Source organism: Haliotis cracherodii, unplaced genomic scaffold (genome assembly GCF_022045235.1).
Source record: "Haliotis cracherodii isolate W230 unplaced genomic scaffold, xgHalCrac1.p SCAF_15, whole genome shotgun sequence".
Classification (NCBI taxonomy): domain Eukaryota; kingdom Metazoa; phylum Mollusca; class Gastropoda; order Lepetellida; family Haliotidae; genus Haliotis; species Haliotis cracherodii.
Window position 1 is genome coordinate 1,036,322 of NW_027266270.1, and position 14,815 is coordinate 1,051,136.

The 14,815-nt window shown below is 43.5% G+C and overlaps 1 protein-coding gene across 1 annotated transcript; it reads right to left on the minus strand.

Annotated features, from left to right (window-relative positions):
• Window positions 1–285: 285 nt before the first annotated feature.
• LOC139462157 (V-type proton ATPase subunit C-like) lies at window positions 286–14,601 on the minus strand. The gene is made up of 13 exons (XM_071243680.1): window positions 14,496–14,601; window positions 13,621–13,777; window positions 12,954–13,021; window positions 12,595–12,680; window positions 10,869–10,963; window positions 10,573–10,664; window positions 9,787–9,885; window positions 8,452–8,520; window positions 6,874–6,966; window positions 5,062–5,155; window positions 4,617–4,714; window positions 2,966–3,095; window positions 286–2,057 (listed from the first exon to the last, which is right to left on the minus strand). The coding sequence occupies exons 2-13, from the start codon at window positions 13,750–13,752 to the stop codon at window positions 1,965–1,967; spliced, it is 1,149 nt and encodes a 382-aa protein (XP_071099781.1). The 5' UTR covers window positions 13,753–13,777; window positions 14,496–14,601; the 3' UTR covers window positions 286–1,964.
• Window positions 14,602–14,815: the final 214 nt, after the last annotated feature.

Genomic DNA, 14,815 nt, shown 5'->3' on the forward strand with positions numbered 1-14,815 from the left:
GTTATATATTGCAGGTTTTAGCCTGACTAATATAAGTAGACACGTATGCTGAAAGGTTTTGAAATAATGTTTTTATTACGTTACAAACAAATGAGAGAAAAATAAGATATTTTTTTAGTCTGCTCACATGGCGATCTTGACTGAAGTAAGTTGACGTCAAACACCTTTTTGACGCCATAGCACAATGGTATTCTCGCATCCATAAGGTCCCTTTTCTCCTGGTGGGTCAAAATATGGACTACATATTCTGAATATATCAATATCAATCAACAGACAGATATTTAATAACATTTTATTTACTTATAGTTTGGTTACATGAGCGTCCTACTGAAAGTAGAAATGTCACAGCCTCATTTGATCAACATAGGATACAAGTCATACACATATAGTTACCATAGTTACAGTTGCCATGGTTACGCATCTTCCCACACAGAATACACTCAAACCATCTTGGAATGTTCACGTTAAACAATCAGTCAAAGAATGCACAGAGAGAATGTTCCCACAGTATGAACAGAGACCTAATTCTCCATCCTTGCTTCAACAGCATTACAGGGGGTGAGCTACATGAACGTTTACTGGGACTAATGTGTTAGCACAATTACAAAATACTAGACACTGACCAGCAGGAAACTGCCCTTACTTATTATTACCTTATATACAACCTACTGGTCACTCTATGCTCTGGTATAACCAGTCTGTCCACTGATCACACTGTGTATACTGATCACAACATTCAGCAGCAGAATCTAAATTATCTTGGAACCGATTCAATTCTTTCTCCTATCATGAGGAGATTCCTTGAGTAAATGAGGTGGACTCTCACTACTTGACCTATAATCACGATCCATATTCCCTACAGTGGGCTTCATAGTGCTTCTCTTACCTCACTGTGCACAATGTATGGAAGGGCATCTACTTGTCGGAAATCCTACATATGTTATTTGACATCAATCTTTCATACGCACAGTTAGGACAGGAAACCAAAGATATCTTGGACTTAAAACCATATAAACAGAATAAAAGGACAGAGTACAAACATGGTTAAAATACAACATTAACATGGCTTCTGTGGAGGTCAAATTGCAAGAAAACTCACTGTCTTTGTTTGTTCATGAGCACTCTGACAGATACACTGTTACAACATGTTCTAAATGTCTTATACATGTTAATACTTGATGTACAAAGCAATTGCTCAATGTTTTTTCTCATTTTCATTTTCATCATGCTTTTTTGTATGTCATAAACCCTATAATTGACATCTATTACAATGATTAGAGTTGACTAGATGTGTGACGAAGATTTTCACAATATACACAAATGAAACCATATGATTAAATTGGCAGACTTTGATTTTCATTATAACTGTAATTTTCTAATCCATGAAAGAACAGATATACTAGAATACCCTTTACCAACAAAGCATGTTGTGTTTATGACATCTTTTTCAATTTGTGGTCAACATGTTTAAAATAACGAGGAGTGATAAGCAAATCAACAATTTATCATCTAAAACTGATAAAATCTTATATTTCCATTACTAAATATCCAAGACACCACAAAGCTTCAATGTTCCTTTCTAAAATCTAAGATAACAAGTACTAACAACCTAAAAGACCGTGACAACGTTGAGTGAATTCCATATCACATTTGTCCGAGTTATAGCAGAACCTACATATCACAATGTGTTGACAACTCCAGACACTGGATACCTCCCTTTCCCAAAATGGCCGCCCTCATCGAGTCTTTGTTACATGAGTCATGGTAGATGCTTCAACGCAAAGCCTTATATTCAATGTGAAAGTCTGCAAAAGTTATAGTCTGTAATTGTGAAAGTCTGGTTTGGGCAGGTATCTCAATATTTGATATGTTTCTCCTGGTTACGTGAAAGCCACCATGATGTATATGAACCCCCTTCTTGATGGTGTTCCATGGAGGACTCTGTTTACACTAGCTGTCTGCGATCAGTGGGTGTCGATGAGGTCGAGGTTGATGCGGTAGTAGACGTAGGGGTAGTAGTCGGTGCTGCCCATGTTCAGGCCGGGTATATCCACACCCTGTGAGTATAAAGGAGAAGGGTTATAAATGTTTCGTCACAGTCACTCATACACTCACAATACACAGGGCATAGATTGGAGTAAAGCTGACTTGTATAGGACAGTGGATTCTCATAGGGCAGCAAAGTACCATAGGAAAGAGCAGATTCTCATAGGGCCAAGTGAATTCTCAAAGTGGCTGAGTGGATTCTCCTCGGGGGAGTGGATTCTCAAAGTGGCTGAGTGGATTCTCATAGGGGCTGAGTGGATTCTCAAAGGGGGTGAGTGGATTCTCAAAGGGGCTGAGTGGATTCTCATAGGGGCACATTGGATTATCCTTTGTGGCGGATGGATGAGTTGGGTTTAATGCCTTATTACAGTATCCAACTTCAATCAAAGTGTGTCAGCTTAATGTTGGAGGAAAGCCCTAAGTAGTGCAGGCCTTTTACCAGCAGACTCTCTTAGGGCCTGAGTAGATTCTCTTAGGGCTCGAGTGGATTCTTGTAGGGCATGCTAGGGCATGTCATTATTCAATGTAAGCACCTCATCTGCTTAGATCAACAGGAACTCCTCCCCACAACAAGAAACACAATCCTAACACTGGGCTCTCAGACACTCCCTGAAAACTCATAACCTTCTGAAGGCCATTTAGAACTACTACTCTACACTACTTACATCGGAACCCGTGAAGATCCGGGGTAGAATAGGTCTTCAGCAACCCATGCTTGCCATTAAAGGCGACTAATGGGATCGGGTGGTCAGACTCACTGACTTAGTTGATGCATGTCATTGTGTCCCAATTGCATGGATCAATGCTCATTATGTCAATCACTGTATTGTCTGGTCCAGACATGATTATTTACAGACCGCTGTAATATAGCTGGAATATTGCTGAGTGCAGTGTTAAACAACAAACAAACAAAACTTACATCGGCTGCCCCCGCCAGTGTGGTGTTGTCTAGATGGCTGTACAGCTGCCCCAGCAGTTCCCGGAGCCGCTTCACTGAGCGCTTCTGTGGCTGGAGGATCATGGCCTGGAAGTTGACTGGAAGACCGTACCTGAAGAGATGTCACACACACATCAGTGTCTGCTGCAGACAAGCAGGGCGTCCGCCCATATATAGACATCACATACACATCAGTGTCTGCTGCAGACAAGCAGGGCCTCCGCCCATATATAGACATCACATACACACCAGTGTCTGCCGCAGACAAGCAGGGCCTCCGCCCATATATAGACATCACACATACACACCAGTGTCTGCCGCAGACAAGCAGGGCGTCCGCCCATATAGAGACATCACACATACACACCAGTGTCTGCCGCAGAAAAGCAGGGCCTCCACCCATATATAGACATCACATACACATCAGTGTCTGCCGCAGACAAGCAGGGCTTCCGCCCATATATAGATATCACATACATACCAGTGTCTGCTGCAGACAAGCAGGGCCTCCGCCCATATATAGACATCACACATACACACCAGTGTCTGCCGCAGACAAGCAGGGCCTCGGCCCATATATAGACATCACACATACACACCAGTGTCTGCTGCAGACAAGCAGGGCCTCCCCCCATATATAGACATCACACATACACACCAGTGTCTGCCGCAAACAAGCAGGGCCTCCGCCCATATATAGACATCACACATACACACCAGTGTCTGCCGCAGACAAACAGGGCCTCCGCCCATATATAGACATCACACATACACACCAGTGTCTGCTGCAGACAAGCAGGGCCTCCGCCCATATATAGATATCACACATACACACCAGTGTCTGCTGCAGACAAGTAGGGCCTCCGCCCATATATAGACATCACACATACACACCAGTGTCTGCCGCAGACAAGCAGGGCCTCCCCCCATATATAGACATCACATACACATCAGTGTCTGCTGCAGACAAGCAGGGCCTCCGCCCATATATAGACATCACATACACATCAGTGTCTGCCGCGGACAAGCAGGGCTTCCGCCCATATATAGACATCACACATACACACCAGTGTCTGCCGCAGACAAGCAGGGCCTCCCCCCATATATAGACATCACACATACACATCAGTGTCTGCCGCGGACAAGCAGGGCTTCCGCCCATATATAGACATCACACATACACACATCAGTGTCTGCTGCAGACAAGCAGGGCCTCCCCACATATATAGACATCACATACACATCAGTGTCTGCTGCAGACAAGCAGGGCCTCCGCCCATATATAGATATCACATACACACCAGTGTCTGCCGCAGACAAGCAGGGCCTCCGCCCATATAGAGACATCACACATACACACCAGTGTCTGCCGCAGACAAACAGGGCCTCTGCCCATATATAGACATCACACATACACACCAGTGTCTGCTGCAGACAAGCAGGGCCTCCGCCCATATATAGACATCACACATACACACCAGTGTCTGCTGCAGACAAGTAGGGCCTTGGCCCATATATAGACATCACACATACACACCAGTGTCTGCCGCAGACAAGCAGGGCCTCTGCCTATACATAGACATCACACATACACACCAGTGTCTGAATTCTGACATGTAGTCGGCCATCTTACCTCAACACTGACTCGACAAACACCCTGAGGGCCTTGACATGAATCCAGGCTGCAAAACACTCGCCGAAGTTCACCTTCAGCCATTTCACAAGGGGGCCCTGGGAACAAATAACCAGCATGGTAATCCTAGGATCATGTATTACATATTATCTGAAACTATGAAATTGCAGGGAAATATGTGCGGAAAAACAGTCGGAAAAAATTATCTCCGCCGTAAATTGATAATGAAAGATTTAAAAGAAAATATTATCGTGTTTCGGACATTTGACCGATGCTAAGCAAGGCGTCATAATTTTATGATTAAAAAGTAAATAGTAAGGATTGTTTTAATGACCAATGAAATGCTCTCATAAAGAGGAACTACTTTTAGTCTGTCTCAACGGTGTCCAGAGTAAGATCGTGAAGATTGTTTCAGGATGAGACGAGTAGACTGCAATGTACTCACAAACTGCTTCTTCTTGTCCGCCTCCAGCTTGGTGATCTCCGTTTGTCCCGCAACGATCTCCTCCTCACTGTACTGGAAGTCACGCACGATGAACCTGCACCGACATCACACATCAGATCACACGTCAGCTTACCTATATCACATATCAGTTTACCTACATCACACGTCAGCTTACCTATATCACACATCAGCTTACCTATATCACATATCAGTTTACCTATATCCCATATCAGTTTACCACATCACACGTCAGCTTACCTATATCACACATCAGCTGACCTATATCACACATCAGCTTACCTATATCACATATCAGTTTACCTATATCACACATCAGCTTACCACATCACACGTCAGCTTACCTATATCACACATCAGCTTACCTATATCACACATCAGCTTACCTATATCACATATCAGTTTACCTATATCACATGTCAGCTCACCACATCACACATCAGCTTACCTATATCACACGTCAGCTTACCACATCACACATCAGCTTACCTATATCACATATCAGTTTACCTATATCACACATCAGCTTACCACATCACACGTCAGCTTACCTATATCACACATCAGCTTACCTATATCACACATCAGCTTACCTATATCACATATCAGTTTACCTATATCACACGTCAGCTTACCACATCACACATCAGCTTACCTATATCACACGTCAGCTTACCACATCACACGTCAGCTTACCTATTTCACACATCAGCTAACCTATATCACATGTAAGCTTACCACATCACACATCAGCTTACCTATATCACACGTCAGCTTACCTATATCACATGTAAGCTTACCATACCACACTTCAGCTTACCTACATCACACGTTAGCTTACCACATCACACATCAGCTTACCTATATCACATGTAAGCTTACCTACATCACACATCAGCTTACCTATTTCACACGTCAGTTTACCACATCACACGTCAGCTTACCTACATCACACATCAGCTTACCACATCACACGTCAGCTTACCACATCACACGTCCTCTTACCGCCATCACACATCAGCTTACCACATCACACGTCAGCATACCACATCGCACGTCAGCTTACCTCCATCACACATCAGCTTTCCTACATCACACATCAGCTTACCGACATCACACATTAGACTTACCTATATCACACATCATCTTACTGACATCACACATTAGCTTACAGACATCACACGTGAGCTTACCTATATCACACGTGAGCTTACCTATATCACACATCAGCTTACCTATATCACACATTAGCTTACCGACATCACACATTAGCTTACAGACATCACACGTCAGCTTACCTGTATCACACGTCAGCTTACCTTTATCACACATCATCTTACCGACATCACACATTAGCTTACAGACATCACACGTCAGCTTTCCTACATCACACATCAGCTTACCACATCACACGTCAGCATACCACATCGCACGTCAGCTTACCTCCATCACACATCAGCTTTCCTACATCACACATCAGCTTACCGACATCACACATTAGACTTACCTATATCACACATCATCTTACTGACATCACACATTAGCTTACAGACATCACACGTGAGCTTACCTATATCACACGTGAGCTTACCTATATCACACATCAGCTTACCTATATCACACATTAGCTTACCGACATCACACATTAGCTTACAGACATCACACGTCAGCTTACCTGTATCACACGTCAGCTTACCTTTATCACACATCATCTTACCGACATCACACATTAGCTTACCGACATCACACATCAGCTTACCAAATAATTTTGTGACCTGTACACAATAAACTCACTTGTTCTCCCGACAGTGATGCTTGAACTCATCAGCAACTCGCCGGAAGAGTGTCACCGAGCACAGGGCATTCTCCCCATCATCGAAGAGGACCCTGAAACACGAAGACAATGGAACCATTCTACATGTGACAGGGGTGAGGCAACTTCAAGTCCCTCACAATCAATGTTGTTTACGGGACAAGTGTTATGGTGTAAGTCAATCTAACAGTCACTTATTACCCTACTTACACAGAAACAGTACCACGCTGGGCCTATCTATGTACACGAACACTGGGCTTGTCGACCTACACGAACGCTGGGCCTATCTACCTACACGAACACTGGGCCTATCTACGTACACACACGCTGGGCCTATCTACGTACACGAACACTGGGCCTGTCGACCTACACGAACGCTGGGCCTATCTAGATACACGAACGCTAGACCTATCTACCTACACGCACGCTGGGCCTATCTACATACACGAACGCTGGGCCTATCTACATATCTACATACACGAACGCTGGGCCTAACTACGTACACAAACACTGGGCCTGTCAACCTACACGAACACTGGGCCTATCTACGTACACACACGCTGGGCCTATCTACGTACACGAACACTGGGCCTGTCGACCTACACGAACGCTGGGCCTATCTAGATACACGAACGCTAGACCTATCTACCTACACGCACGCTGGGCCTATCTACATACACAAACGCTGGGCCTATCTACATATCTACATACACGAACGCTGGGCCTATCTACGTACACAAACACTGGGCCTGTCAACCTACACGAACACTGGGCCTGTCGACCTACACGCACGCTAGGCTTATCTACGTACACGAACACTGGGCCTGTCGACATACACGCACCCTGGGCCTATCTATGTACACGAACACTGGGCCTGTCGACCTACACGCATGCTGGGCCTATCTATGTACACAAACACTGGGCCTGTCTACCTACACACTCACGCTGGGCCTGTTGACCTACACGCACGCTGGGCCTATCTATGTACACGAACACTGGGCCTGTTGACCTACACGCACGCTGGGCCTATCTATGTACAAGAACACTGGGCCTTGCGACCTAAACAAACACTGGGCCTATCTACGTACAGGAACGCTGGGCCTGTCGACCTACACGCACGCTGGGCCTGTTGACCTACACGCACGCTGGGCCTGTCGACCTACACGCACGCTGGGCCTGTCGACCTACATGCACGCTGGGACTGTTGACCTACACGCACACTGGGCCTGTTGACCTACACACGCGATGGCACTGTTGACCTACACGCACTGTTGACCTACACGCACGCTGGCACTGTTGACCCACACGCACGGTTGACCTACACGCACTGTTGACCTACACCCACTGTTGACCTACACGCACTGTTGACCTACACACGCGATGGGTTCCTCATAGTTCCTGAGCGGAACACAATGGTGGAGCACTTTGCCACATTACCTGCTGTCTAAGTATGGAACGGTTCTACAAGTCACAGACATTGGGGTCTGACATATTAACCACAGCTAGCACCTGACACAGAATGCCACTATTTGAGGACATGACATTATTTGCCGACTCACTTTGATGAACGAGGGACCACCATGTCTGTCAGCTTCTCGTATTTCCCCATCCACTCATTCACGTTGTTCCTGAAACATGAGATATCAATAACAATGAGGTAACAATAACCCAGCACTACTACCCTTAATAACATCAATGACAGCACACCTACCCTTAATAACATCAGCTACAGCACACCTACCCTTAATAACATCAGCTACAGCACACCTACCCTTAATAACATCAGCTACAGCACACCTACCCTTAATAACATCAGCTACAGCACACCTACCCTTAATAACAGTGACAGCACACATACCCTTAATAACTCGGCGACAGCACGACTACCCTTATTAACATCTGAGACAGCACACCTACCCTTAATAACATCAGCGACAGCACACCTACCCTTAATAACATCAGCGACAGCACACATACCCTTAATAACATCAGTGACAGCACACCTACCCACATACCCTTAATAACATCAGTGACAGCACACCTACCCTTAATAACATCTGTGACAGCACACCTACCCTTAACATCAGTGACAGCACACCTACCCTTAATAACATCGGCAACAGCACACCTACCCTTAGTAACATTGGTGACAGCACACCTACCCTTAACATCAGTGACAGCACACCTACCCTTAATAACATCGGCAACAGCACACCTACCCTTAGTAACATTGGCGACAGCACACCTACCCTTAATAACATCAGTGACAGCACACCTACCCTTAATAACATCTGTGACATCACACCTACCCTTAACATCGGCAACAGCACACCTACCCTTAGTAACATTGGCGACAGCACACCTACCCTTAATAACATCAGTGACAGCACACCTACCCTTAATAACATCTGTGACATCACACCTACCCTTAACATCAGTGACAGCACACCTACCCTTAATAACATTGGGGACAGCACACCTACCCTTAATAACATCAGTGACAGCACACCTACCCTTAACATCAGTGACAGCACACCTACCCTAAATAACATCAGTGACAGCACACCTACCCTTAACATCGGTGACAGCACACATACCCTTAACACCCACCCTTAATAACATCTTGACAGCACACCCACCCTTAATAACATAAGCGAAACACACCTACCCTTAATAATGGTGGTAATCTGAGCTGTGGAATGGTAATCTGAGCTGTGGAATGGTAATCTGAGCTGTGGAATGGTAATCTGAGCTGTGGAATGGTAGTCTGAGCTGTGGAATGGTAATCTGAGCTGTGGAATGGTAATCTGAGCTGTGGAATGGTAGTACGTCACAAGTTTACTGTAACATACAACCTACACTGATGAGGAATCATAGCAAAAAGTTGTTCTTACTTTGGAATGACAACCAGTAAGGTGACGAGATATTCCGAGTCGAGTACAAAGTCCTGCTTCTTCACCAGATCTCCCATGTTGCGAGTCAGTAGACTGCCGCTGTCAACACAAACAGACACAACTAACACTTGTATAGTAAACAAACACAAAACTGTAAGCAAAACAGTGTCTGCATTCTTTTGACTGATAAATGATATGTCTTGACTTATTTTGAATATTTCCGATTTTGCCTCGTAATGCATCATTTGGGCCCTATATCAACCAGTGAGAACAAAAACAGGGACATTTTCAACAAAGTGTCATATGTATGTTGACAGCTTACTCCTTACGAAACGAGGAGTGTTTTCAGTGCATGTTTACAACGCTGTTTTCTGTACTGGAAACCAGGGACCTGAAGACCACAGTGAAACATGCAGGTTTGTTTGTTTTTTAACGCCGCACTCAGCAATATTCCAGCTATATGACCACGAGCTGTAAATAATAGAGAATGTCACTGACATCATAAGCATTGATCTACTCAATTGGGATATGATGCCTCTTACGAGAGTTCTATGCAGAGTGTTCATGGGTAGAAACATCATACCCGACATTACTGTTTTCTAGAGTGAGTGAGTGAGTGAGTGAGTGAGTGAGTGAGTGAGTGAGTGAGTGAGTGAGTGAGTGAGTGAGTGAGTGAGTGAGTGTTGCAGTCTTCAATATCCCAGCCATGTCACGGCAGCCTCAAAATAATCCAAGCAACCAGTGACTGACCGCCCGATACACAGATGCTTGATGGGGGTTACTCACGTGGCCTTCCTCTCTAGACTTTGTAGGTTTCCCTTCAGGTTGTTGTAGGCGCTAGACTTGGTTTTCAGGTCAGACTCAATCTGATTTACTTGCTGTAATTAAGAGATCAGATGATCAGCACAGGGAAAAACCCTTCAAAGTCTTCCAGCAAAACATCAATCGAGAGAGTTGCTATGTGATCTCCAAACTGTCTCATTTACCATTACACCAAGGACCCTGGAGTTTTACATTTACTCTTGAATGCCGACAGATATTCCACGATATGGTTGACAATGAGGACATGGTTCACCACTCACCTTCCCGACGATGTCGGCGATGTTCTTGAGTGACTGTTTGATGGGGTACTTGGCCAGGTCCCACTGGAAGCGCTGCAGGTAGTTCCCTGGGGGAGCTGCAGCCATGAAACACATGAGTTGGACTTCGTGACGGACACAGTGATCAATATACATGTGTTGGACTTTGAGACGGATATACATGTGTCGGACTTCGTGACAGACATACACATGTTGGACTTCTTGACGGATATACATGTGTCGGACACAGTGATCAATATACATGTGTTGGGACACTGTGACGGACATACACGTGTTGGACTTCGTGACGGATATACATGTGTCGGACACAGTGATCAATATACATGTGTTGGGACACTGTGACGGGCATACATGTGTTGGACTTCGTGACGGATATACATGTGTCGGACACAGTGATCAATATACATGTGTTGGACTTCGTGACGGATATACATGTGTCGGACACAGTGTTCAATATACATGTGTTGGACTTCGTGACGGATATACATGTGTCGGACACAGTGTTCAATATACATGTGTTGGACTTCGTGACGGATATACATGTGTCAGACACAGTGTTCAATATACATGTGTTGGACTTCATGACGGATATACATGTGTCGGACACAGTGATCAATATACACGTGTTGGACTTCTTGACGGATATACATGTGTCGGACACAGTGATCAATATACATATGTTGGGACACTGTGACGGACATACACGTGTTGGACTTCGTGACGGATATACATGTGTCGGACACAGTGATCAATATACATGTGTTGGGACACTGTGACGGACATACACGTGTTGGACTTCGTGACGGATATACATGTGTCGGACACAGTGATCAATATACATGTGTTGGACTTCGTGACGGATATACATGTGTCAGACACAGTGTTCAATATACATGTGTTGGACTTCGTGACGGATATACATGTGTCGGACACAGTGTTCAATATACATGTGTTGGACTTCGTGACGGATATACATGTGTCGGACACAGTGTTCAATATACATGTGTTGGACTTCATGACGGATATACATGTGTCGGACACAGTGATCAATATACACGTGTTGGACTTCGTGACGGATATACATGTGTCGGAAACAGTGATTAATATACATATGTTGGGACACTGTGACGGACATACACGTGTTGGACTTCGTGACGGATATACATGTGTCGGACACAGTGTTCAATATACATGTGTTGGGACACTGACGGACATACATATGTTGGACAGAGTAATAATAATCTGGATATCAATAACCGATGTGAAAGTACCGAAAGTGTCACAATTCATTGTTGAATCTATACTCAACACATTTACATGATGATGATACACCTACCGATATATCATTTAATTAAGTTAATTCTGTATCAATTTTCAAACTTGATATTATAGTATAACCATGGCAACATGGGTACTTGGGCTGGTAGGGTACTTGGGCTGGTAGGGGTGGTATAACTTATCACTTGTCGTGAAACAAACTGCTTATGACACATCAACTAATAGCACAGTTCTATTGGAATGAGCCTAAATTACCAACCATGTGAGTTCCAGTAAACAAATACACAACCCCTTGATGGCTTGGCCACATGAATATGTTGATCTTCACACAAAATAGCACATCATAACTCAAGCATCGTGATATGTACTGATATTTGAGGCAGGTACATGGTGACACCCATAGTATATACATGAAAGAAAACATCAATACCATCATTGACTTTGAGATTTTCACGCAGTTTGTCTCTTTTATCTTCCAACACATCTCCCAAGTACTGCGCAACTTTTCGGGTGACGCTGGAAATAAAATGAACATGAACAGATCTTCACACAGCCAGGTATCATTACAGATTAATAGATCAGATTTGAATGAGACTAACACCAGCCTTGTACAGAGTTCCAAACTAAGAGGGTACTTTCAGGTCCACTGCTGTAGTATTTGAATGTATATAACTGCTAACACGTTAGGGTTTATGTCAATGTCCTCTTGAAGCTCGTTCTATTTTTGAACACTGATTGTGCCTAATTTGAAAGGCTGTTATTTACTACCAAGCTCCCTGACCCTCTCACCTCTCACAGAAGACGTCCAGTTTGCCAAGCTCATCCGACAGACCGACAAGAATGTCCAGAGTTCCAACCTACAGCAAGAAGAAACATTTGAATTTAACTTTCATTTGCACACATCATCCAAGTGACAAGAGAATCACCTGTCCATCTACCACATTTCAATGGACCGTTGATATCAAACATGTGATAAAAATATGATTAAATTGTTTACCTGAAAAAATTGGTCTGCTTGTAAGCTTTTGCTATCACATGATCACCAACCATTGGCTTGCTGATTAAATTTTGTTGCAAAAATATAGTAACCTCCTTTACTAAATTAAGGCACACATCTGTGATTACCCAGTCCAAAAAAGAAAACATATTCATTTAAAGAAAACTGAAATATATAATAGAAAGGAAATCTTAGAAAGACCATAACATGAAGAAACACTGACCCTGGCTAAGATTGTCATTCTGGCGATAATCAACACAAGGGAGCACCAGGCAACATGAACTGCCTGCCATAGTGAGCAGATGCTGTTTAATCATGCAGTCAGTAATTTGGTAATATCCAAGCTATGTCACAATGGCCTGTGAATAAACTGGACTCAGCAAACCAGGGATGTCCCAAAACAAAAGTTTTGCTGGTAGCATGGATGTAGGCACCTTCTGTCAAGAGACAACTATCTACCTTTAGATCTGGAATCTGAAACTTGTAATTGTTGGAGAGTTTTTCTGGAGCTGTGTTGCTATTTAGGCGATCCCATGTCTGTTGCACAGTCTTCTCCCCTGGTGCTGAGATAAGCCAGAAGTCGGTTGACATTTTGCGATATTGGGAATGTAGCTATCTGAATGAGAGAGAAAAACTTTAGATAAAGATATAATGTTTATTGCATTCCAAGTAATGGATATGCATATTAAAATCAAAACTATAAAAACATTCATGTTGTGGTTCAACAAAAGTCTCCAAAGATGGCCCCTTGCCCAAAGCCTTCAATATTCTCAGAAAGAATGTTAGTCTCTTACAATATTTATCTGATAACTGATAATTTTTGCAAAGAAATCCAAGCCATGGTGCAGAGAAACCTACAGGAGTCGTCCGGCTCTCTGGACAATATGGTGTTTAGTAAGGATAATAACCATATTAACAGTTCCACATCTGTCCTTATCGAAAAGTTAACAACATATGCTGGACAACCAGGTACAAATATGTAAATTGACGCCATATGAACATGCTGAAGCTTTGCGTTTTCAAAAAAGTCCCGAAAAGAGACTCTTATTCATAACCACGAAAATAGATGAAGACACTGTCAGAGACCACGTGCGACTGTGTTGTAAATAAATGTTGTAATAAATAACGTCTTGTTACAAAATATCAAACTAATGTCGAAAACTACCAAAAGCTGTGATACGAGTGTTTATTTATTTCAGCACTCGTGACGTCTGTGTCCTCCGAAGGACAGGGTGATCTTCACGTTGACATCCGGCAATTACCTTACGTACGCTCTTTAGCTATCCTAGAAATATATATTCACTTATTGTGCGGCTAGCTAACGAAAGCTTTACCTGTAAAAATTGAAACAAAATAAGGTCACAGGCAGGAGTAGTCGGATATATCTTTAACACACGGTAACAACTCGTTTCACCGATTACTGCTGCCGGCCATATTTTGTTCACGTGACAATTTGTTATGATGAGTAAACTACTACGTGTACAACTACTAATATGTTTAAAAACCGGCAAACGTCTGTCGCAATGAAATAAAGAAATTGTGAAGCAACAACATTGTATTCTTCAAACTGTAGAGCTTAATCAGCACAAGCTATGGCACAAACGCCCTTCTAGCTTAGCAGTTGTGCATTATCTGTTCAAACGTGGTCTTGCAA

Coding starts and splice junctions, on each gene's coding strand:
- LOC139462157 (XM_071243680.1), bottom strand. CDS start 13,752: ATGTCAACCGACTTCTGGCTTATCTCAGCACCAGGGGAGAAGACTGTG. Junction 12,681..12,953: donor CTGGACGTCTTCTGTGAGAG/GTGAGAGGGTCA, acceptor TTTTATTTCCAG/CGTCACCCGAAAAGTTGCGC. Junction 5,156..6,873: donor CATCACTGTCGGGAGAACAA/GTGAGTTTATTG, acceptor ATGTCGGTGCAG/GTTCATCGTGCGTGACTTCC.